Below are 24,887 nucleotides of genomic sequence, written 5' to 3'. Positions count from 1 at the left end.
GAGTCCATAGGCCTTGAATGCACTTGTCCAGCATGTGTGCCCCCCAACCGAGGTCTGAGGCATCTGTCGTGATGGTTGGTCTTGGCTTGACTTTTGCAGAAGGGCAATCCTGAGTTTGATTGGCAGGCCTGAGCCCACCATAGGAACTCTTGCTTCAGGCTTGGGATCATTGGAATTTTGGTTTCTAGGCTGTGTTTGTGTTGAGACCACAAATTCTTTAGGTACCACTGTAGCTTTCTCATATGCAGCCTGGCATGAGGGACCAGTATTATGCAGGATGCCATGAAGCCTAGAGCTTGTAGCACTTTTCTTGCAGTTAGATGGTTCTGCTTTGTTAATACCAAGAAGTAAAGAGGAAGCTGCTCTTTCTTTTCTGCAGTTAGAAATGCCATTTGTTTTGATGTGTCCAGTTCTGCACCCAGAAAGGTTATTCTTTGGGATGGAATCAGCCTTGACTTTTTTATATTGACTGTATATCCCAGGGCTTGCAGTAGGTAAATGACTCTTTGTAAGTCTTCTGTTAGTTTGATTTTGTTGTCCGCTTGTATCAGGCAGTCGTCCAGGAAGGGATAGATTTGAATCCCCTGAAGTCTGCAATGAGCGATTACTGATGCCAGGCATTTCGTGAACACTCTGGGCAGTAGATAAGCCAAAGGGCAATGCTGAGAATTGATAATGCTCTGATCCTGCAAGAAATCTGAGGTATCTTCTGCAAATTGGTCTTATGGGGACGTGCAGGTATGCCTCCTTGAGATCTAGAGTTACCAGCCAAGACTCCTTGCCCAGCATGGGAAGAAGCTGCTGTAGGGTCAGCATTTTGAATTTTGGAACAATGAGGAATGTGTTTAAAGCGGACAGGTCTAGAATAGGCCTCCATTTGTTTTCTTTTCTTGGTACCAGGAAGAGTCTGGAGTAAAATCCCTTTCCTTGCTCCATAGGTGGTACCTTTTCCACAGCTCTCATTCTTAATAGTTGAGATATTTGTTTTAGAGCTTCTGTCCTTTGAGTAGGTGGTAGGTTTGGCATTCCTCTCTTTCCTGGTAGAGTATGGAAATGGAACCTGTAACCTTGGTCTATAGTTTGAAAAATCCATTTTTCTCTTGTGATGCAATGCCAGTTCCTTGAAAATAAGGTTAGCTTTCTGCCTAAGGGTGCTTCTAGTTGTTCCCTGGTAGGCGGTGCCACCGCCAAGTCACTGTGATTGAGTTGTTGTAGTGGTGGTGGCTGCATCCGCTGGTTGTTACCTTGCCACTGGCGTCCCCTGTAGGCACCCCTGGATTGGTTTCTGCCTCTCGAACGCCTATTCCTGCCTCTTTGTGACCTAGAGGAGTCCGGAAAGGACCAATTCTTGGAGGGCCAGTTCCTGCTAAACCTTGGAGGTTGAACTTGCAAGAAATCTTTCACTGTTTGTACAGATTTTGCCTTCTCTTCCATCTTTTTTAGTACCTGCTGTGCAGGGGAACCAAATAAATTGACCTTGTCTATAGGTGTATCCAAAAGCTTCGATTTGACATGGTCTGGTAATGCCTGTTCTTTCAGCCATGCATGCCTCCTGATAACTGTGCCAGTCATGGCTGATCTAAAGGAAGCCTCCAGTGCATCATAGCCACATTTTAAAGAATGGTTACTAACCTGCTGTATGTTATGTACCATTTCTTGAACATATTTCTTATCTAAAGGTTCTTCAGAGGACAGCTTTTTAGTCAACTGGTCAAGCATAAACTCTTGATATTGAATCATATGAAATTGGCAGTTCAAAGCTCTAGCTGACAAAGTAGCAGAGGTGTAAACTTTTTACATCTCTCTAAGGACCTGGATTCCCTTACAGAGGGGGTTTTAGTAGAAGTAGCTGCTACAGCTTTAGGACCCTGGGAGATAGTCTCTGGATCTGCAAAAGGAGCCTTATATAAATGGTGATGAGTGTCCGGGACCCTGTAGAACCTATCGGGCTTAACAGGAGCGGAGGTAATGAATCAGGAGCAGAGCAAGCATCATTAAATGCATCATCAACAACAGAAAGAACTGGAGGTATAGCTAAAGGCCTATGCTGTGGCAAATGTAGAAAGGTCCTAAGCCTTTTCTGGAGTCTGAGAAATCTTGGCCCTGCCACTGAAATTGTTCCCTCATAGCATGCAAGGTTTCCCCAAAGGAAAATTCCTCAGGAGGAGAGGCTGAAGGGATGGACTCTTCAGCATCAGAGTCTTCGTAAGGAGAATAAGCAGCCTCAGGAGGGTCTGTATGTTCTGAGTCATCAGAGGAATCATCTGTAGATACTGGCTCAGGGGGCTCTGCTCTAGGCCTCTTTTCTGGAGGAGGGAGAGAGGCCCTGTCTGGATGAGGCTGGGCTCCACGAATTAAAGAGATGAGATCCTCAGCCAAAGTAAGCATATGGGAGCTGGTGCTGGGCCTGTGAGAGGGGGGGCTAGGCAGGCACCGTTTTTGATGCTTTGGCTGCTTTAGCCCTGGCAAAGGCCTTAATAGACATAGCTGCAGGAGGCCTAGCAGCTCCAATGCAGGGGTTGAAATATCCAGGGGAATGGTGTCTGATAAATCCTGTGAAACCCCAACAGAAGGTTGGATTTCAGAAGCCGTTTCTACCAGGTTAGAAGAGGCCTCGGTAGAAGGAATGATTTCGGCTGAAGAAAGAAACGCTTGCTCAGTTTCGGCCGAAACCGAGACACTCGCGGTTTGCTTAACCGCGGTTTCGGCCGAAACCGCGGACAGTGTCGGTCCTTTTCTTTGCGTTTTTGGTAATTTGGAGGATCCGACGGCATAATATATGCAAAATTGGAGCCGAAAATCTGTTCAGCAAACTCCGACGTTTAAGCATCCGTCGGTTAAAAGAAGCACAGGCTAGACAAGCTGCTACGTCGTGGTCAGGGCCTAAACAATGTATGCAATAAGAGTGGAAATCTTTATGAGGTATTTGTTTCCCACAAGATAAACAGTTATTCACTTTCTCTGACATCGGCTGAGGCAAGAAAGAGTCCCCAACGGGGTACTTAGCTTTTTAGAAGTCTTCGAAGTAATATTCGGTAGTAGTAATCTCTGGATCTGACCGACCGGCACTTGCGAACAGCTTCTGCTTCGGGTGCCACGCGGCAAGAAAGACTGAGGAAAATGGCGTCGGCTGATGCCTTTATACCCGAAGAACTGCCGCAATGACGTCGGGTGAAGTGCGACACCAGCCGAAGCCAGACCCAGACTTTGGAATCCGGCCGACCGAAGGGCTGCCTGACGACAGGACAACCCATTTGTAAAGACTGCAGATGCATCCTTGAAGGACATCATAAATTCTTTATCTGATATTATTAATCTTCATTCATTCTTGACTGTTGGGACAGAGTCCCTACCTAACTATGTCCCGGGAGGCCCTATGGAAGAATTTTCCTGAACACCATATAGCCAAAGGATGCTCTTCCCATGGAGACCTTATCCAATTTGTAATGAGTGATAAAGGTATGCGTGGTAGCCCAAGTGGTCGCTGCACAAATGTCAACCATAGAGGCTCTAAAATGAAAGGCTACTGAAGTGGCAACTGATCTGGTAGAATGAGATGACCTTTGCTGACAGATTCAGTTTATTCTGGTTGTAAACAAAGGTGATGCAATCTCTCAACCACTTTGATAAGGTAATTTTGGAAACTGGTTTGCCCAGTCGAGTGCCTGAAAAGGACAAAAACAACTGGTCTGATTTTCTAAACAATTTCGTTCTATTCAAGTAAAAGCGTAATTGTCTGTGCACATCCAACAAATGTGAACAATAATCGCCCTTGTTTGAGAAATTTGGAAAGAAAACTGGTAGGTTTATAGTTTGGCTAATATTGGAGTCTGACCCAACCTTAGGAAGGAAAGGGGGTGGTTGCAAGTGGTACTCTCTCTGTGAAAAATAATATATGGACGTTTCACGCACAAAGCTTTCAATTCTGATATTCTCCCGGCTAACATGATGGCTACCCGGAAAAGGGTCTTCCAAGATAGGAATCTGATATCACAAGTGGCTGATGAGTCAAAGGGTTGATGGGTTAAACTTAGCAAAACTAATGTTAAATTCCAAGGTTCTATGGGTTCTTTAAAGGGTAGTTTCAAATGCAAGACGCCTTTAAAGAAGGTTTTGCAAAGGCAATGAGACTTTAAAGAAAGGTCATCAAAACCCATTATGAAAATTGGAACTAGCAGCTAAGTGAACCTTAGTAGTAGAACGTGAGGCTCCTGACTGACAAATATTCTAAAACCTTATCAACTAAGGCTGGAAAGGGGTCAATTTTCTCTGCAACAGACCACAGCACAAATCTGTTCCATTTACTCAGATAAAAGTTTTCTGGTTGATGGTTTATGGGAAGCCAGAAGAATCTTCTGAACTGGTGAAGATGGATTTTTCTGCCTGGCAATTATGGAAGTGGAGGTACCAAGTCATCAGCTTGAGACTGTATAGGTTTGGATGGACCATCCCCTGTGGATAGGACAGCAGGTCCAGAGTCCACAGACGGTGAACCAGGTGAGGCTACAGAAAGGAGAACCAGACTTGTCGGGGCCAATAAAGGGCAATGAGGATTAACTCTGTTTCTCAACCATCGGGCCTTCTTCAAAAATTGGGGAATGAGGGGGAAAGGTGTAAAGGCATAAAGCAGTACCAAGGGCCAATTGTGTAGAACAGCAACTCTCGGGGATGCCCCCTGAGGGGGAGACAGGACAAAGCAGCTGCTGCATTTGTAGTTTATGGGAAATGCAAATAGGTTGTAGCAACGCTGACCCCAGCGACAAAATATATTCATCGCTACATTGGGAATAAAAGACCACTCTGGAGGCAGGAGAATGCATCTACTCAGTTTGTCTGCAATCGCACTGGAATTCCTCAGAATGTGTTGCTATCGTAAAGCGGTTTGATGCTATCGTTCATTGCCACACTCTTAGGGCTTCCCAACATAAAGGGTAAGATTTGGTTCTACCCTGTTTGTTGGTATACCAGACCACTGTCAGGTCTCACTGGATAGCAACTGTCCCCGAAGCAAAGGTCGATTAAAATGCCTGCAATGCTAGAAGCATGGCCCTCAGTTCTAGGATGCTGATATGCAAATTGGCACCTGGGGGGTGCCGTGGACTGTCTTTCCCTGAAAATGCCCCCACCCATCAGAGATGCATCCGTGGTCACTACAGCCTTGGGCTGAGTGGGGGGTGAAAGGGTGACTCCATAATTCCTGTTCTGACACCACCACATTAGATCCTGCTTGGATCAGTTGGTTATGCAGATAAGGTAAGACATCGGGTGTGTTAACAGAGACCACTGTGACATCAGAAGCCATTGGAGCAATCTCGTGGAACCTTGCCAATTGAACTAATAATTGTTGCTGCCATTGACCCTAGGAGTTGTAAGACTAAGCGAGCTGGGACTTTGTCATGACAGAGTATCAACTGAAGCTATGAACTTAACCTTTCAGCCTGTGAAGAGGTAAAGCAGCCATGCAGAAGTTTATGTTGAATGTCACTCGAATGAATTCCATCTCGAGTGGGAGACAGCTTCAACATTTCCCTGTTTATTGAAATGCGTAGGTAATCTGCAAGGTCTAGGATGGAGTCCAAGGCATAAAGCAGTAGATGCCTGGTGGAGACAGTGAGGAGCCAGTCATTTAGATAGGGAAACGCACTGAATCCTTGTAACCTTAAATGAGCTGCAACCACTGCAATGCATTTGGTAGGCTGGCTCCCAGACGGAAGCAGAGGTATCTTCTGAAGCGTTTGTCCATCTTTATGTGGTAATACACATCCTGAAGATCTATACAGCACAATCGTCTTTTTCCAGAAATGGAAGGACAGACAGTACCGTGAGCATCTGGAATTTTGTCTGTCGAACAAACTTGTTCAAGACACTGAGGACTAGAATTGGCCTCTAGTCCCCATCTTTTTTGGCACTAAAAAGAATCTAGAGTACAATCCAGATCCTATTTGGTCTGGTGGGACTGTTTGGATTACTCTTTTGAAGCAGCTTTTGAATTTCTTGTGCTGCTGTATCCCTCTGACTTGGTGGAACATTGGGGATTCGTCTTTGTGGCCTTGGATAGAGATCGAAGGGGATATGGTAACCTCTGGTAGAGATCGAAGGGGATATGGTAACCTCTGGTAATTATCATCTGCACCCAGGAATGTGATGTTGAGTATCAGGCTAAGTGGTGCACAGAGAATCCTCTCCCGACTGCTTCCAGAGATAGACAATTGGGTCGCCACTCAGGAGCGTTGGTAGGGTTGTCCAGAGAAAGAATGCCTGGAACCCTGGTTACACAGGCTCCCTCTGCCACTGGAGGGGCATCTTCCAGATGGGCTCCCCCATTGCCCTGGTGGGAAAATTCACCACGTGTGTCCTGAAAAGGCCCTCAGGACTTCCTGAACCACATCTTCCCACTCCTCTGATTCCTAGAGTATGGTCATTAAGGAATTGAAAAACACGCAACCACAGCAGAGTGCATCTTTCCATCCTTCTCACACCTAGCTAATGTGTCTCTAACTTTAGGGCCAAACGAGGTAGCATCAACCGGAGCGTTGACAAAGACAGACTTAAAGGGGTCTGCAAAATCACAAAAGTGCATCCAGGTGTGACGTCTAACGGCAACTCCTGTACCAACTGCCCTGGCCGTCCCTTCGGCTGTGCGAGTAATAACTCGCATGGATGAGTTGGATATAGATTCTAGGGTTGCAGCTGGGAGGCAACTTGACCATGTACCTCGTCAGACATTGCTCCTGCCAAGGTGCCTGAGAGCTCAGTGATCAGGTTCCTCTGAAGATGGGTAAAATGTGCCAAGAAGTTCAATGACCGTATGGCAAAGGTTACTGAAGCATAGACCTGCTTCCCAAATCTGTCCATCATCTGAGACTCCCTGTTTGAAGGATGGACAGTTGGACTCTCCGCTGCAAGTTCCTTCGTTGTGGCAGCCACCACCACCACACCCTTTAGACCAGCTGGGCTGGTCCTCTGGTGCAGTAATAATTGTCAGTCGCCAGGGAATTGGCTCTATAGTGTCAGGGGCCTTCCAAGCGCACTGCATGATGAGCTTGACCAAATCATCGCCAGGTGGGGGTCACCCAAGAAGAAGGTCTGGCACAAAAAGCGTGCAAGAAAACAGATTCCTTGGAGGAAGGGTTGGTGGACTTCCAATCACTCCTCCGTTTCAAGATTTCCAGGATTTCTCCAAAGGGTCACCGTGGGGACCCTTCCCCTTCATTGTAGTCTCTATCCTCAGTGAGAGATTCTTCCGGAGAATCTAAGTGCTTCCTCTTACAAAACCTCTTACGTGTGCATTCTCCCTCTGCCTGCTGACCATCAAGCCACCCCTTACAAAACTGGAGTACATTGGTTCTCTCTGTGTAAGGAGTTTCTCTGAGATCCCTTAGGATTAGAGCCATCTGGAGATGCTATCATCCTGCAGACATTAGGGAATTTGTTGCTCCTGACAGCATCCCAACAACCAGGGGATATTTTTGTATGAAAAGCCTACCCCTCCCTTTGGTGGGTGAAGTGAGCACCTATAACTGCAGAAATTGCTCATTTCCCTCTGTCGGGTCACATCCCTTTGACATGAACCCTGCCCTCTTGGCAGTGATTGAGTCTGGAAAAGTGGCTTGATTGAACCAACTGTGATCCTCCCTTTTCCTCCACAGGATGGGCACTCCCATTCATTCGGCCTTTGCCATCAAGTGCCCAAGCCGCTAACTGGAACTATAGTCACTTGGGTCATAGTTCAGGTTTTATCTATTGCCATTTCATGTGAACAAATGTGAAGGTCTTTGACTAACAGTAACTGGTGCTAGAACCTAGAAATCAAACAGCTAATACTGGACACTGGGGTAGCAGGTCAGAAATACATCACCTGCCAACACCATTCCAATGCATCTCTCATCAACACCACCAAATCTACACAGTGTCACCCAACACCTAGTAACATAAAAAGTATGATGGAGGGAAACCCATCTCTCCACATCTTAAATCTTTATGGAGTAAACTTTCAGAATTAAATATTCAGAAACTGAAGTCTATGGCTGCCACCGATTCTTTCTGGCCAGTATCCACTCTACACATTTATGGGAAAGCTTTCACTTGGAAGGTGACTTAGCTTGGGTCAGTGAATCCCTGGTAGGATGGAGAAAAGTCTAAAGGATGGCAGTGTTAGAGCCATAGCGACTTTAGGAACCACTGTAGCTTCCTCATATAGAGTCTGGCTAGAGGTAGAATAGGAATGACAGAAGGGTTGGGAGGGTGGCCTAATGGTCAAGGTGTTTGCCTTACATTTACAAGGTACAGGGTTTGAATCTCACAGTGGATAACTGGCTAGGCTTAAAATGGCTCGCAAGGGCAGTTAGTCTAGTACTAACCTATTTATATGAACCTATGAACCTATACCCCGGGTATGACTTCTGTGTCATTGTTAGACAGAGGCACAGTATACTAACCTCAAAAAAGGGCATAGCAAAATTAATTTAAAATGGGTGGCGAAAGCCAAACACATTCTGGCTAGGCTTATAAATGCCCTAGGGCAGATAGCCTAGTATGAACCTATGAACCTCAGAAGCAATGAATCCCAGAACCCTTAGAAATTCTCTGGCTGTAACGGAGATCCGAGGAAGAAGGGACTGAAATAAAGGCAATTAGAGCAACAGCCTTGGGTGGTGCTAGTAAAGCCAGCATAGGAATTATCTGGAGCCTGCAAAAGAGAAAAACATGATCCTGATGAGGAGTCAGGACAGACTTCTGGAATTTACTGTAAACCCTAGGCTTTGCAAAACGCAAACCGTATAGTATAGGTTCTGAAGCAAGGTCTCTGGGGAGGAAGCCTGAATGAGCAGGTTGTAAAGGTAAAGAAAGATTTGGATCCCCCTCATTCTGTGAAAGGCAATCACAGGAGCATTTAGTGAAAACCCTTGGGGCAGTAGAGAGGCCAAAGGGCAAAGCTTAGAACTGTAACTGCAAGGAATAAACAGAAAAACGCAAATATTTTCTGAAACGGGGATGAATAGAGATGTGAAGATAAGCATCCTTGAGATCCAGAGAGACCAGGAAAGCCAGAGGAAGAAGCAGAGGAAACAGAGTCTGGAGGGACAGCATCCAAAAGGAAAAGATCTTCAGAAAGTTGTCGAGCTGAGAAAGGTCCATAATGCGGTGTCTTCTTTCTTGGGAACCAAATACACTCTGGAATAAAACCCCTTCCCTCTTGGGGAGTGGTAACTGGTTGGATAATGCCTTGAGACAAAAGGCCCTGAAAGTACATCCAGAAAGAAAGGCAGCTGTTCCTGTGGAGGTTGGGGAATGCCCAAAAAAGGAGGAAGGGATTTCCACACCACGAAGTATCCCTGATGGATGAAGGACATAACCCAAGAATCCTGAGAAAGTACACTGTAATCTAAAGAGTTGGATAAAAACAAACTATTATAACAGATCAGCAAAAGGGAATACAGAAAGGTAGTTTGGAAAAATATATTTTGAATGGAAACAAATGCTATAGGTTATAAATAAAAATGAAAGGAGGATTTTTGGAAAATTATGTTACAAGTATTAACTAAAGCCCACAGAAAAGGGATAGCTCTATTAGTAACAAAAATGTGGGTAAGACATGAGAAGTGCGATCAAAAGGAGAAGCCTAACCCTAAGAAACTGTTTGACCCCCCCCCCAAAAAAAAAGGAAAGTATTTGAACTTTTGCCACTGCTGTTCCTAGTTTTAGAGAAGTTGTGCATTAAGTACACAAGTTAGCTAGTACATACATTTGTGTTTCTTTTAAGAATGTCACTACTTTTAGACTGTTCTGTTCTTGTATATGAATTTAACCTGCAGTACTCAAACAACTGGAAGATGCAAGGTATCACAATAACTCTTTTGGGGGCATATTCTTTACATTTCACTTCTGCTCTGTTGCTTTTGATTTGTCCTGTAATCTACTTCAGTCCTATTTTTGACAAAACTGCCTAGTATCCACTACTATAAAGCTGCGTGTGTCAAGCATGAAGTGAGCAGCTTTTTCCACAACCGCGGGTCATTCTGTGGTATTACAGTACTTCCAATCACTATGGTTTGCACTGCAGTACACATCAAATACTGTAGACACTGTGGCAAAGAGCATGCAATTAAGAAAATCAAACACAAATTAGTATAATTTTACAAAATGTTTGCACCATGTGGAACAAGAGTTAACAGGAGGTTAGAAGCATAAGGTGTTGTACACTGAACTGTTTTTTTTCCCCACACTTCTACTTAGATATTCCCTGAATAAAACAAATATATAATAAATGCCCCCCAGTGGTGACAAGGTCCTTGAGACCAGCTATACGGTGGATTTATAAAACTACGAACGGATAACTTGTCATTAAAACGGGCATACCTATGGAGGACCAGGAACAGAGAATGTGCTGCATATAATCACCTTCATCTGTCTTCCAAAGATGCCATCCCAGTGGTCTACCAATGGTCAAGAATAGAGCTCATGCAAACATGGAACATATCGCCGAGTTCCACAGTAAAAAAAAAATATATATATATATATATACACACACATATATATATATATATACATACATACATACACACCCACCCAATAACCTCTGCAGGCCAGAAGACAAGAACACATTTCCAGCATACACTCAGTAAGATCAGTACACAAACTTGAACACTGTGCAACACTAACCGACTGCTGCTGAATCTGGCAGTGGCCGTCGTCTAGGATTTGTGGCAGTGAATGAATAATACGATGTTCCAGTCTTCCCCGATGACGGCACCGGTACAGGGCTTCCAAGGCTCATATCTAACCGAAGGGTGCCAGACTGCAAAACACAATACAATATCACAACATTAATCTGTAGGTTTAGCCATTTAAAAAAGACCATCACCTGTACTTTTTTTCTAACTACAATTCAGTGAAACAAGAAAATACATATCTGTGCACACTACAATCAATACAGTATGTGCAGTGGTAAGCAGGAAATCTGAATGTCAACATAGTAACACCTGGATTGCTCATGTAAACAATACTATAAACCTACCGAGGGAGATCCCAATGCACAGGATGTCCATATGACAGAACAACCACTAAACATACACAATTGCTATGATGTCTTACATTGCCCAAAGTGACCTCTGAGAGCATGCCGGTCCATGGTGAGTAAATATATACTACATCTTAGCAGACCCTTAACCACAACAAAAAAAATTATTTTTGGGGAAAGTAATAAATTGAGCCAAAAAACATCCCTTTTCATGAGTTGACAATGTTCTTACCACCAAGACAGAAAGTTGTTCTCTAACACAAGAATAAACTGTAGTGATGCGTGCACTGGAAAAACTGCAGAAGGAATGTGGAAAGTTAGGACAGAAAAATTGCTTGAATGCAAAAAAAAAAAAAAAAAAAATCAAAAACAATTTTGACAACAGGATCTAGACACACGCAGTCAGGGTGATATATTTCCATCAGAACAAGATAACCAATTACGGTGATTGCAAAAAAATATAAGAAATGGAAGAGAGGCAAAACATACACTTTGAAAAATGAAACAAACAAGCGGGACAAACAAATTAAACAACGTGACACATGATCAAGAAAAATTTGAAGAAAATTTATATAAAGATATTGAGCATAAGAAACCATTTCACAAATACATAAGATGTGGAAGGAGTAAAAACATACAAATTGATAAACTGTATAGACTAAAATTTATTCTCAGACACAAAAGCTTCTAGATATATTTACAAAATCTTATGCAAAACAGTTAGGCTCCACAGACTGGGTAATACGCTGCCCTAGTGACACAGCCAGGTAACCTCAGATACTGAAAACAGATTATATTGAAAAAGAACTATGCAAACTGGATCCAAACAAAGCACAGGGAGGAGATGGAATTGGTAATAATGACCTGAGAACAGTTCAGCAAGAACTTCTAGTACCATTATATCCATTTACTTGGTCATATAAAAAGTGGGAGATTCAAGACTAGAGACATGAGCTTATTAAACCTGTCCCTTAATTCTACTTTCATGTCGTGGAAAAATAATGGAGAAGGTAATACTAGACAAGTTATTGTGAGAATTTGAAAGGTTGGTACTCAAAACTATTTATCAGCATGGGTATGTTGAAAATAGATCTATTACCAGCTGTAACATGATACAACTATATAACAGCAGCTATGAATGAAAAATTGTGCTGTGATGTAATTAACTTCAGCATTTGGCATAGTCATACACAAAACCCTGATCAATAAATTAGAACTAGGTATTGATGTACTCTTGGTAAGATGGACAGCTGCATGGCTTGCAAATAGGACATGACAAGTATCATCATACAGCAACTGGACAGGTGAAATTCTTAGACACAGTCAGGGTGGACCACAGGGCTTTGCCCTGGTCCCATACTTGTTTAGACTGTATCTTTCAGACCTATCTTTTTCAGCTAAGGTTCTCTACAGTCTGTATACAAATGACTTGAAATTGAGTAAACTGATTACGTGTGTTAACTACAATTATACAATGACCCCCAATTAATATTTCAGACTTTTTCCATTAGTACAAGTCTTTTTTTTCCTTACAGCAGCAGAGAAAGCAAGATCTCCATTGCTTTTTTTTTTAAAGTTGTCTCGTTAAGTTAAACTCCTTTAACATAGCGAGACACTTTCTAAAGCAATGGGAAAAGCAAAATCTCCGTTGCTTTTTTTAAAGCTGTCTCGCTATGTTAAACTCCTTTAACATAGTGAGACACGTTCTAAAAAGCAACAGAGATCTTGCTTTCTCCATTGCTTCCACCCACAGCTCTGATATACAGCATAAGCATACGCATGCGCAGTACATCAGAACTGCCGCAGAATACCACACAGCTGCGGAAGGGCAGTAAGGAGGCATTATACAATGCCATTATTTAAGAAAACTAAGGTTTTTTTTCTTAAATAATGTCATTAGATAATAACCCACTTCTGGGTGTAGGTAATGCTGGATTTACCCACGGTTGTCTTTGTTTGGCCACTCAGGCTTCGCCCTCGTGACCAAACCACGCCAACCGTGGGTAAATCCAGCATTACCCACACCCAGGCGTGGGTTATTGCTTAAACAGGTCATGTCTACAAAAGGACTTTGCTAAATTGACCATGTGGGCACAGGGTAATAACATGTAAATAAATACATCAAATACTAAGCATATAAGGTTTGGAAAACAAATTGAAACATGAATATTTAATACAGCATGCAGTGACAAACTGTAGATTCACTTAAGGGCCTGGGTATACAGATAGATCCAGCTTTGAGTTTTTCTAATCATATCAACCAATTGGTTAATGATAGTTATAGAACTACAGAATGTGTAAAAAAAAGATTTATATAAAGTTTAGGAAATCAGAAATGAAGTCATTGCTTGTTAATTACATCAGACCCAAACTTAAGTATAGAATAACATGGAAACCTTATAAGAAAACAAGCATGAGTAAACTGGAAAGAGTACAGCAGAAATATACCAAGGGCATCCATGGATGTGAACTTAAATTATGCAGTACTAAAATATCTGAATTTGTATAGTGTCTCATACAGATATTTAAGAGGAGACCTTATTCAGGTATATACGGCATTTAGAGAACTACCTCTAGGAATATTTGGGGTTATCAAAAAGTAGTGGAGAATCATCAGACAACCTATGTACAAGACTTTATAGGCATGAAGTGTACTAATTTGTTTTCTGAGAAAGCGGCTGATGCATGAAACAGACTATCAAATTACATTAAAGTAGGTATTAGTTTAGATATTTTTAAGAACAGCCTGGACACTTGGTAAGGGAATAACTGTGTTGGTATTTTGGCAGGCCAGAAGGGCACTATTGCCCTTGCTTCAAATATTTGTAAGTATGTAAACTACATTGTTAAAAAGGGTTTCCTCAATTTTTCAACAAAAACCTCAAGGAAAGGGGTAGTCAAGTTAAGGGCAAAATGAGTCATGAAAGTAACAAAAGACAACAATAACAGTCATTATACTCACAGGAAGACAAAAGGTGAGCTAGAGGAAGAGAATTTAAATTTAATGAGTGAAATTCTATCATCTCACTTGGTATATATGCAAGGGTTGCCCAGGCAATATTACACTGCAGTACACACACTACCACAGGAACATTTGCCCATCCTATACAATAAATACTACATGGCATAAAATGGATACTACCTAAAAAAAATCTAATGACCCTGTAACACCAACCTGATGTTCATCAGTAAAGCTTGCAAAAACTGCTCATTAAGTAAAACACTGACCAACATGGACCTTTTCCTGATTCAGCCCACAGACACTACCTGGTTAAGAGATTTGCTCAGTCACCAACTAGGCAAATACAGGTTGAAAGAATCAAACCCTTGAAAGCAGGAAGCAGCTCATAACAGCTTACAGCCTTAATCATTAGAAAAGGAAATCCAGCAGTGTCGGAGTAAAAATGTTAAATTATGAATATAAGGAAAGTACAGTTTTGTACCTACCATAAATGTAGATGTCCGAGAGGTATGCATCTGCAGTCCTAACAAATGGGTTGTCCTGGCCTCAGGCAGCCCTTCGGTCGGCCGGATTCCAAAGTCTGGGTCTGGCCTCGGCTGATGTCGCACTTCACCCGACGTCATAGCTGCAGTTCAGTGGGTATAAAGGTATCAGCCGACGCCATTTTCCTCAGTGTTTCTTGCCCCAGATGCCAGGTGCCCTCTAGGAAGGCTAAATTTGGATAAATGCAAATGTTTCCAAACAATAGAGAGCAAATAGAATTAAACAAGTATATACATATATACAAACAAATACACCATAATAGATTCCCCCAGCTAGCTACAAGATGGGCAAATACCCTAGGAGTACCACAGAGGGGAAGGAGGGTGGGTAATCCTGACTGCAGATGCATACCTCTCGGACATCTACATTTATGGTAGGTACAAAACTGTACTATGTCCTTCAAGGATGCTAACAAATGGGTAGAATACCATAGCCAAACTGGGGGAGGAGGCACTAAGGAGGCACTAAGAGTTTATGGTGTAGTTAAGATCCCTTGCAAAACAGCAGTGGCAAAACCTGCTCGGGATCTGGAGTATAAAGGTAGATTATAATGCTTGGCAAATGTATGCACGGAGCTCCAAGTAGCAGCCTCTAAAATGTCTTTGGTAGCCACTCCTCATAAGAAAGCTGTAGTAGTGGCTGTAGCCCTTGTGGAGTGAGGTCTGATGTTTTCTGGAGTTGCCTTTCCATGAAAAGAGTAACAAAATCTAATGCAATTTCCTATCCATTTTGAGATTGTTTGTTTTGAAATTGCTTTTCCTTCCATTCCTGTTGCATATGCTACCAGAAGCTGGTCAGTTTTTCTATTGTTCTTGGTTCTGTCCAGGTAGTAGCGCAATTGTCTGTGTACATCCAAGGCATGCAGCAATCTTTCCCCCCTGTTCTGCGGGTTGGGGAAGAATGTTGGTAGGTGTATTGCTTGGTTTAATGATACCCTGGAGACCACCTTTGGCATAAAGGTAGGATTAGTTCTCATGGACACTCTATCCTGATGGAAGATAAGATAAGGAAGGGCTGTACTGCCATTAATGCCTGTAATTCAGAAACCCTTCTAGCTGAAGTGATTGCAAGCAGGAATGCAGTTTTCCAAGATAAGTACTGTAATTCTGCTGTTGCTGCTGGTTCAAAAGGGGGGAGTGTCAACTTTTCTAACACAAAGTTCAAGTCCCATGTAGGCAATGGTGGTTTCCTTGGTGGCTTTACATTTTTAATACCTCTGAGAAACTGCCTGAGTAGAGGTTGAGAAAAGACTGGAGGATCCATGTTGTATTCTGCTGAAATTGCTGATGCATGGATCTTAATGGAGGAGTAAGACAGACCATTGTGGAAAAGCTCTGCTAAGTATTCCAGGATGTTAGCTATGTTTGCCAATGATGCACTCCAAATGAGATATCTTTTCCATTTTGCTGAATAAGTTTTCCTTGATGAGGGTCTGCAAGCCTCCAAGATAATGTCTTTAACCCTTTGAGATAAATCTGGGTTATTTTTCCTCATGTAATGTTCCAAGCAGCTAGCTGCAGTGTTTTCAAGTTTGGATGCAGGACTTTGAAGTTGTTCTGTGTTAGCAGTAGAGGTAGTAGGGGTAGAGGCCATGCGCGTTCCCGGGACATACTCCTCAGTAGCGGGTACCAATGCTGCCTCGGCCAATCTGGAGCTATCAAGATGATCCTCGGGTGATCTTCTTTGATCTTCAGTAGCACTTTGTGCATCAAAGGAAGAGGTGGGAATGCATATGCTGTCAGGTTTTCCCAACTGAAGGATAGGGAGTCCACCTTCCAAGCAAGTGGGTGGTATGTCCTTGTGCAGAATTTTTTCAATTGGTGGTTGTGTGGGGATGCGAACAGGTCTATTTCTGGCAGTCTCCATTTCTTTGTGATGGTTTTGAAGATGTCTGGATGCAGCATCCATTCGTGGGCATCCGTGGTGGTTCTGCTTAAGATGTCTGCTAGTATATTTTCTTTTCCTGGCACAAATATGGCTTGGAGCTGAATGTTGAGGCTCAGGGCCACATTCCAGAGGTCCATTGCCATCCGGCATAGAGGATATGAATGTGTGCCTCCCTGTTTGTTGATATACCACATAACTGTAGTGTTGTCCGTCCTTATCAGCAAATGACCCTGTTGAAGAAATGGTCTGAATGTCTGAATTGCCTGTTTTAATGCCAGCATCTCTTTTTGATTTATGTGTAGGTTCATCTGGTCTTGAGTCCATAAGCCTTGTATGCACTTGTCCACCATGTGTGCCCCCCAACCGAGGTCTGAGGCGTCCGTGGTGATAGTCTGGCTTGGGTGAGGCCTGTGGAAGGGCAGTCCTTTGTTCAATTGACAGGCCTGGGCCCACCACTGGAATTCTTGCTTCAGGCATGGAATTATTGGAATTTGGGTTTCTAGGCTGTGCTTGTGCTGAGACCATAAATTCCTCAGGTACCATTGCAACTTCCTCATATGTAGTCTGGCATGTGGAATTATTATGCAGGATGCCATGTAACCCAGGGCTTGCAGGATTTTCCTTGCTGTAAGCTGGTTCTGCGTTGTTAATGCCATGAAATAGAGTGGTAGCTGCTTCTGTTTTTCTGCTGTGAGGAATGCCATCTGGTTTGATGTGTCCAGTTCTGCACCCAGGAAGGTTATCCTTTGGGATGGAATCAGCCTTGACTTTTTTGTGTTGACTGTGTATCCCAGGGCTTGCAGCAGGTGAATAACCTTTTTCAAATCTTTTGTTAATTTGTCTTTGCTGTCCGCTTGTAACAGGCAGTCGTCCAGGTATGGATAAATTTGAATTCCTGAAGCCTGCAATGAGCAATTACTGATGCCAGGCATTTCATGAATACTCTGGGCAGTAGATAAGCCAAAAGGCAATGCTGAGAATTGATAATGCTCTGATCCTGCAAGAAATCTGAGGTATCTTCTGCAATTTGGTCGTACGGGGACGTGCAGGTATGCCTCCTTGAGATCCAGAGTCACCAGCCAAGACTCCTTGCCCAGCATGGGAAGAAGTTGCTGTAGGGTCAGCATTTTGAATTTTGGAACAATGAGATATGTGTTTAGAGCGGACAGGTCGAGGATAGGTCTCCATTGGTTTTCCTTTCTTGGTACTAGGAAAAGCTTTGAATAAAATCCTTGTTCTTGTTCCATAGCCGGTACCTTTTCTATAGCTCTCATCCTTAGTAAGTGGTCTATTTGCTGTAGAGCGTTTGTCCTTTGGTTTGGAGGTAGGTTTGGCATTCCTCTCTTCCTTGGAAGAGTATGGAAGTGAAACCTGTAGCCTTTGTCTATTGTCTGTAAAATCCATTTGTCTCCTGTAATGTAATGCCAATTTACTGAAAATAAGGCTAGCTTTCTGCCTAAGGGTGCTGCCAGTTGTTCCCTGGTAGGCGGTTTCAGAGCCAAGTCACTGTGATTGTTCTGTGGAAGTGGTAGTGGCTGGATCTGCGGCAGTAGTTCTCTGGCTGTTAGGCTGCCACTGACGTCCCCTGTAGGCACCTCTAGATTGACCTCTGCCTCTAGGGCGTCTATTTCTGCTTCTCTGTGCTCTGGTGGTGTCTGGAAAGGACCAATTCTTGGAAGGCCAGTTCCTACTAAACCTCGGAGGCTGGACCTGTAAGAAATCCTTGACTGTCTGGACAGATTTAGCTTTTTCTTCCACCTTCTTCAACACTTGCTGTGCAGGGGAACCAAACAAACTGTGTTTTTCCATGGGAGCATCTAGAAGCTTTGACTTTACATGGTCTGGTAAGGATTGCTCTTTTAACCATGCATGCCTTCTGATCACTGTACCAGTCATAGCTGATCTAAAGGAAGCCTCCAGTGCATCATAGCCGCATTTTAAGGAATGATTACTGACCTGCTGAGTGTTATGCACCAAATCCTGAAGGGACTTACGGTCTAAAGGTTCAGGCGAGGACAGTTTTTAGTGAGCTGATCTAACAGAAATTCCTGATACTGAATCATGTGGAATTGACAGTTTAAGGCCCTAGCCGAAAGAGTAGCAGAAGTATAAACTTTTTTACCCCATCTCCAATGCCCTAGATTCTCTTTCAGAGGGAGGGGTTTTGGCAGAGGCAGCTGCTACAGCTTTGGGGCCCTGTGAAATAGTTTCAGGATCTGCAATAGGAGCCTTATACAAATGATAATGTGTGTCCGGAACCCTGTAGTATCTGTCGGGCTTAGCAGGGGCCGGAGGCAGAGAGTCAGGGGCAGTACAAGCATCATTAAATGCATCATCCACAACTGTAAGTACTGGAGGAATAGCTAAAGGCATATGCTGTGGTAAATGTAATAAGGTCCTAAGCCTTTTCCTAGAGTCTGAAAAATCCTGGCCCTGCCATTGAAATTGTTCCCTCATAGCATGCAAAGTTTCCCCAAAAGAAAATTCCTCAGGAGGAGAGGCAGAAGGTATGGAATCCTCTGCATCAGAGTCCTCATATGGAGAATAAGGGCCCTCTGGAGGATTTGTATTTTCTGAATCATCAGAGGAATAATCTGAAGAAACTGGCTCAGGGGGCTCTGCTCTAAGCCTCTACTCTGGAGGTGGGTGAGAGGCCCTGTCAGGGTGAGACTGGGTTCCCCTGATCAAAGAAATGAGATCCTCTGCTAGACTAAGCATTTGAGTACTAGAGCTAGTCCTGTGAGAGGGGGCTTTAGCAGGCACGGCCTTTGAAGATTTAGCTGCTTTAGCCCTGGCAAAAGCCTTAATTGACATGGATGCAGGGGGCCTAGCAGCTCCACGTGCAGGAGTAGATACATCTAAAGGGATAGTATCTGATAAATCCTGAGAAACTGTAAGAGCAGGTGGATTTTCCGTAGCAGATTCAGCCATGCTGGAAGAGGCCTCGGTAGAAGGAGGCATGCTTTCGGCCGAAGGAAGAACCACGGACTCTGTTTCGGCCGAAACCGAGACACTCGCGGTTGGCTTAACCGCGGTTTCGGCCGAAACCGCGGACCGCGAGTGTCGGTCCTTTTCCTTACGCTTTTTGGCTAATTGCGAAGTCGGAGTCTCCGACGGCATGATATAAGCAAAAGCGGAGCCGAAAAACTCCTCTGCAAACTCCGACCGACGTCTAAGTGTCCGTCGGTTGAAGGAAGCACAGGCTAGACAAGCTGCTACGTCGTGGTCTGAGCCTAAACAAGGTAGGCAGTAAGAGTGGAAATCTTTATGAGGTATTTGTTTCCCACAAGCTAAACAGTTATTCACTTTTTATGACATCGGCTGAGGCAAGAAAGAGTCCCCAACGGGGTACTTAGCTTTTTAGAAGTCTTCGGTAGTAGCAATCTCTGGTTCTGACCGACCGGCACTTGCGAACAGCTTCTGCTTCGGGCGCCATGCGGCAAGAAAGACTGAGGAAAATGGCGTCGGCTGATGCCTTTATACCCGCTGAACTGCAGCTATGACGTCGGGTGAAGTGCGACATCAGCCAAGGCCAGACCCAGACTTTGGAATCCGGCCGACCGAAGGGCTGCCTGAGGCCAGGACAACCCATTTGTTAGGACTGCAGATGCATCCTTGAAGGACATCCAGTGTCAAAAACAGAATTTTGCTCAACAGACACCAAGTAGTTATGTACTCTCCATTATGCTGTTGATCCTTGTGTATCCCTGATGTATGGGACTCAGTTTCGACCTTCGTAACCGGCTCGGCTCTTGTAACAGATCGTGAGAACCAAAAATTCTTGAGCCAATTCGCTACCCAGAATGCCCCTCTCTAGATTATTTCAGATTGAGTTTGCAGCTAAAAGCAAAGACAGCCCTATTGTAATTGTAGAGGCTATGTACAAGGTCATATATGAAATAACAGATAACCAGGGCTCGAGTTCCTCCAAGAAGCCTGAAGGAGGGGGAAGGAGGTAGGGTGTCAAAGATAAATGAGGATCGACAACACAAATGGAACGTTATGGCAAGTACATAACTTTTTTATCTGATGTTGTCAATCTTCATTTATCCTTGAGGTATGCGAGCCTCCAGCTACCTTATATCTTGGGAGGCCTTATGGAAGGCTATTCCTGAGCACCAGAGACCCAAATGCTGCTCTTCCCCTGGAGACCAGATCCAATTTATAATGAGTGATAAAGGTATGCAGAGTAGCCCAGATTACTGCTGCACATATTTCATTCATGGAAACCTGAGTGGACGTTTTTCTTACTGTAGATGAAAGATATGCATTCCTTTAACCACTTGGATAAAGTAACCTTTGAAACTGGTTTACCCATGGATGGACTTGAAAAGGAGACAAAACTGTTCTGACTTTCGAAAGTCCTTTGTTCTGCTGAGATAAAAACGTAATTGCCTGTGAACATCTAACAAGTGTAAACAATATTCTCCCTTGTTACAAAATTAGATAAGATGACTGGTAAATCAATAGATAGATTCGGGTTAGCTTCAGATACCACCTTAGGAAAAAAGAATGGGTTGGTTCTTAGTGAAACCCAGTCTTTATGAAAAATGAAATACAGCGGTTTTGAAGATAACTCTGGAGTCTCTCAAATTCTTCTGGCAGATGTAAAGGCTACCAGGAGATTAGTTTTCCATTAAAGGACCTTCAGGTCACAACAAGCTGCCCGCTCGAAAGGGGAATGGACCAATGCCTGTAGAACCATATTAAGAGCCCAAGGAACGAGAGGATCCTTATAAGGAGGTTTTAATCTTAAGGTTCTTTTCATAAACATTTTGCACAATCTATGACAGATTAAAAAGTAATCTTCAAAACCGTCATGGAAGTTGGAAATAACAGTTATTTGGACTTTAATGGCAGAAGCAGCAACTCCCTGCTCAAAAAGCATAGTGAAAAACACCAACACCTTTTCAACTGGTGAAGAGAGGGGGTCAATACCATTATTGCATACCCAAAATGAGAATATTTACACCACTTACTGTGGTAAAGTCTCCTGCTGGAAGGCTTACGGAAAGCTACCAAAACTTTTCGGACTGGGGAGGACAGGTGATCTTGCCTGGCAATCAATGGAATTGGAGGAACCAGGCTGTAAAGCCTGAGGTTTTGGAGATTGGGGTGAACCATTCCCGGTGGATGGGAGAGGAAATCTGGATCCAGGTCCAGAGTCCATGGACAGTGAATTAGGTGAGGCCAAAGAAAAGGGAACCAGACTTGTTGAGATCAGAAGGGAAAAATGAAGATCACCCTGCTCTTCCACCTGATGGCTTTATTCAAGAAAGGAGGTATTAGTGGAATGGGAAAAGGCACAGAGCAGTCCTGAGGGCCAGTCGTGAAGGACAGCATCTTTCGGGGACTCCTCCAGAGGGGGGATTAGGGCAAAGTAGCCGCTGCACTTGTTCTGGGGTGATGCAAACAGGTCACAGCAAGGCTGACCCCAGTGGCAGAATCTCCTTTGCCACTCTGGGATTGAGAGACCACTCATGAGGCAGGAGGATGCATCTGCGCAGCTTGTCAGCTATCACATTCCGAGTTCCACATGATGTGCGCTGCTTTCAGAAAGCAGTTAGAAGAGATCACCCAATGCCATACTCAGAGCTTCTCAACACAGGGGGTAAAGACTTGGTTCCTCCCTGTGTGTTGATGTACTACACTACTGACTGACTGAATTGGAATTCTTCCCAGAGGGAGGGCAGCTTGGAAGGCTTGCAAAGCTAAAAGCACCACCCTTAACTCTAGAACACTGATGATATGCAAATCAGCCTCGATCAGGGACAAAGTGCCTTGGACTGTTCTGCCCAGATAATGCCACTCCCACGCCATCCGGGAGGAGTACATGGTCACTATGGCCTTGGGCTGAGGAGGAACAAAGTCGACCTAAGAATTTCCTCTGATTCCATCCACCAGGATAAGCCTTTCTTGCAATGATTGGTAACCTGAATGAAACGCGTCAGGGGATGACTGAGAATGGACCACTGGGAGACTAGAAGCCACTGCTGGTCTCATGTGAAATCTTGCTAGCGGGACGAGCATGACGGTAGCCACCATAGATCCTAGAGCTTGTAGAACTAAAAGATCAGGTACCATGTCGCTGGAGAGAATAGATTCCACCTGGGTCCTTATCTTTTGCAATATGTGAGGAGGAAGGGAAGCTATGCAAGATGTGGTATCCAGGCAAGGCCCTATAAACTCCAATTCTTGAGTCGGACTTAGTTGGGATTTCGTTGGATTTACCACAATACCTAGACAGGTGCAAGTGCGCAGAATAAAATCTTTTTACTGCTCTAGTAGATGCCTGGTGGGAGTGGTGATGAGCCATTCGTCTAAATTTGGAAACACTGAATCTGTGCAGTCTCAAGTGAGCTGCTACTGCTGCCATACACTTGAACATCTGGGGGGCTGTGGTGAGACCGAAGGGCAGAGTTTTGAACTGATGACTGGCTCTTAGCTGGAAGTGGTGGAACCTTCTGGAGCACTTGTCCATTTTTATGTGGTGATGCGTGTCCTGGAGGTCTACAGAACACATCCAATTGTCCTTCCCTAGGAAGGGTAGAATAGACTGAACAGAGACCATCTGGAATTTTGCTTGCTGAACAAACTTGTTCAATAGGTTGAGATCCAAAATTGGCCTCCAGTCCCCTGTCTTTTTTGACACCAAAAAGAAACTTGAGTGGAATCCGGATCCTATCTGGTCTGGTGGGACTTTTTGGATGACTCTTTCTTCTAGTAGCTTTTGCATTTCCAGAGCTCCCTGATCCCTCTGGGTGGAACATCGAGGATTCTCCTGTCCATTCTTGGGGTGAGAATTAAGTGAATACAGTATCCTCTGGTAATGATCCTTCGCACCCAAGTATTGGTGGTTATTTGTTGCCAGGCTACTGGGTGCAAGGACAATCTTCCCCCGACTGCCTCCAGAGGCAAGCAATCGGGCTTCCCCTTCAGGAGCGCTGGTAGGGTTCTCCCTGATCATCTCTGGAACCCTGATTTTGTGGGCCATTTCTGCTGTGACGTTGATATATTCCATTGGAGCACCCCACTCTGCCCCAAGGGGAGCCACTGCCATGTGTGCCCTGATAAGGCCTTTGGGATTTCTTGAACTACATTTTTCTACTCCTCTGGTTCCTGGAGAAGGACCACTGGGGAGCAGAAAAATATATGCACACTGCAAACAAGGACTTTCCATCTTTTTCACACCTGGCCAAGGTCTCTCAAACGTTGGAGCCAAAGAGGGACGATCCATCAAAGGCAGCAATGACTAAGACAAAATGGTTCCGCAAACTCTCAAGTGCATCCAGATGTGCCTCCTTATGGCAATGCTGAAACCCACTGCCCTATTCATCCCTTCAGCTGCGTGCACAATGAGTCTCATGGACAAGCTGGAAAGAGAATCCAGGATGGCCAGCTGGGAGGCCACTTAATCCTGTACCTCATCAGACACTGCTCCTGCAAGGGTATCTGACAACTCCTCGATCAAATCCCTCTGGAGTGTAGTGAAGTGTACCATATAGTTCACAGACCGCAAGGTGAAGGTCGACTAAGCATACATTCACTTCCCAAATCTGACCACTGCCCTGGACTCTTGGTTAGGAGGACAAACAGTGGAACGCTCTTCTGCTACTTCCTTCTTTGTTGCTGCCACAACCACCATGGCATCTACAGCTAACTCCTTGGCCCAAAACTGTTGGGTCTTCTGTGTGGTCAGAATTTTGTCCAGTCTCTTGGGGATAGACTCTACAGATTCAGGGGCTTTCTATGCCCGCTGTGCGATCAACTTAATGAGATAGTCAGCGGGCAGGGTCACCCAAGAGGTAGTTGGGTGAGCACCGAAAGCTTGCAGGTACATAGACTCCTCTGAGGATGGGTCTTTGGGGTTCCAGCCACCCCACTGCTTTAATAACTCAAGAATGTCTCCAAAGGAGACGTCTTTTCGGGGTGACCAGGTGGAACCCTCGCCTTCATCAAAGTCCACATCTTCCATGACAAGATTCCACTGGGGAATCTAGGCGTTTCTTCGTACATGTCCTCTTCCAGAGCACCTCCTCACTGGGAAGCTCTGTTGAGCACTTGGAAGAGGTAAGCCCCTGTGCAGGGCATCCTGCAACTTTGGTGCTCGCTGTCTGGGTGTTGAGGTTGGAGGAAGCTCTGGGTGAAAGGGAGTCCCAGGGAAATGCTCTGATAGTGAAGGAACCGGCTGAAAACTTGGAGAGGTTCCCAAGATACTGACAGTACCATGGAAGGGGCTGGCACCTGGGCAGTCTGCACGAAACCTTCGGTGCAGTGGTGGTCATCACAGTCTGCACCAAATTCAGCACAGTGGCCTTTTTAGTACTTAGCTTCGGTTCCGCTGAGTGCAAGGGAACCGAAGATTTAGGTCTCTTCAATGCCTGAGCCGAAGGTGACGCCAGCACAGAGAGACTCTTCTGCCTATGATCAACTTTCAAGGAAGATGGCAAGGAAATGTCGGAGTTTGAGTGTCTT

General features: G+C 44.4%; 1 protein-coding gene across 3 annotated transcripts in view; it reads right to left on the bottom strand.

Annotated features, from left to right (window-relative positions):
* The window catches only part of TCF12 (transcription factor 12), a 1,980,472-nt gene that overhangs the window by 870,257 nt on the left and 1,085,328 nt on the right, over positions 1–24,887 (bottom strand). For all 3 annotated transcript variants that reach the window (XM_044078972.1, XM_044078971.1, XM_044078973.1), the window contains exon 7: positions 10,663–10,798. In XM_044078972.1, coding sequence (XP_043934907.1) covers positions 10,663–10,798 — 136 coding nt within the window. The remainder of the gene's footprint in view (positions 1–10,662; positions 10,799–24,887) is intronic.

This window comes from Protopterus annectens, chromosome 7.part1, assembly GCF_019279795.1.
Source record: "Protopterus annectens isolate FY-2018-M chromosome 7.part1, PAN1.0, whole genome shotgun sequence".
NCBI classification, from domain to species: Eukaryota; Metazoa; Chordata; order Ceratodontiformes; family Protopteridae; genus Protopterus; species Protopterus annectens.
Note: the sequence above shows the minus strand (reverse complement) of the source record. Positions and strands in the feature narration are given on the sequence as shown.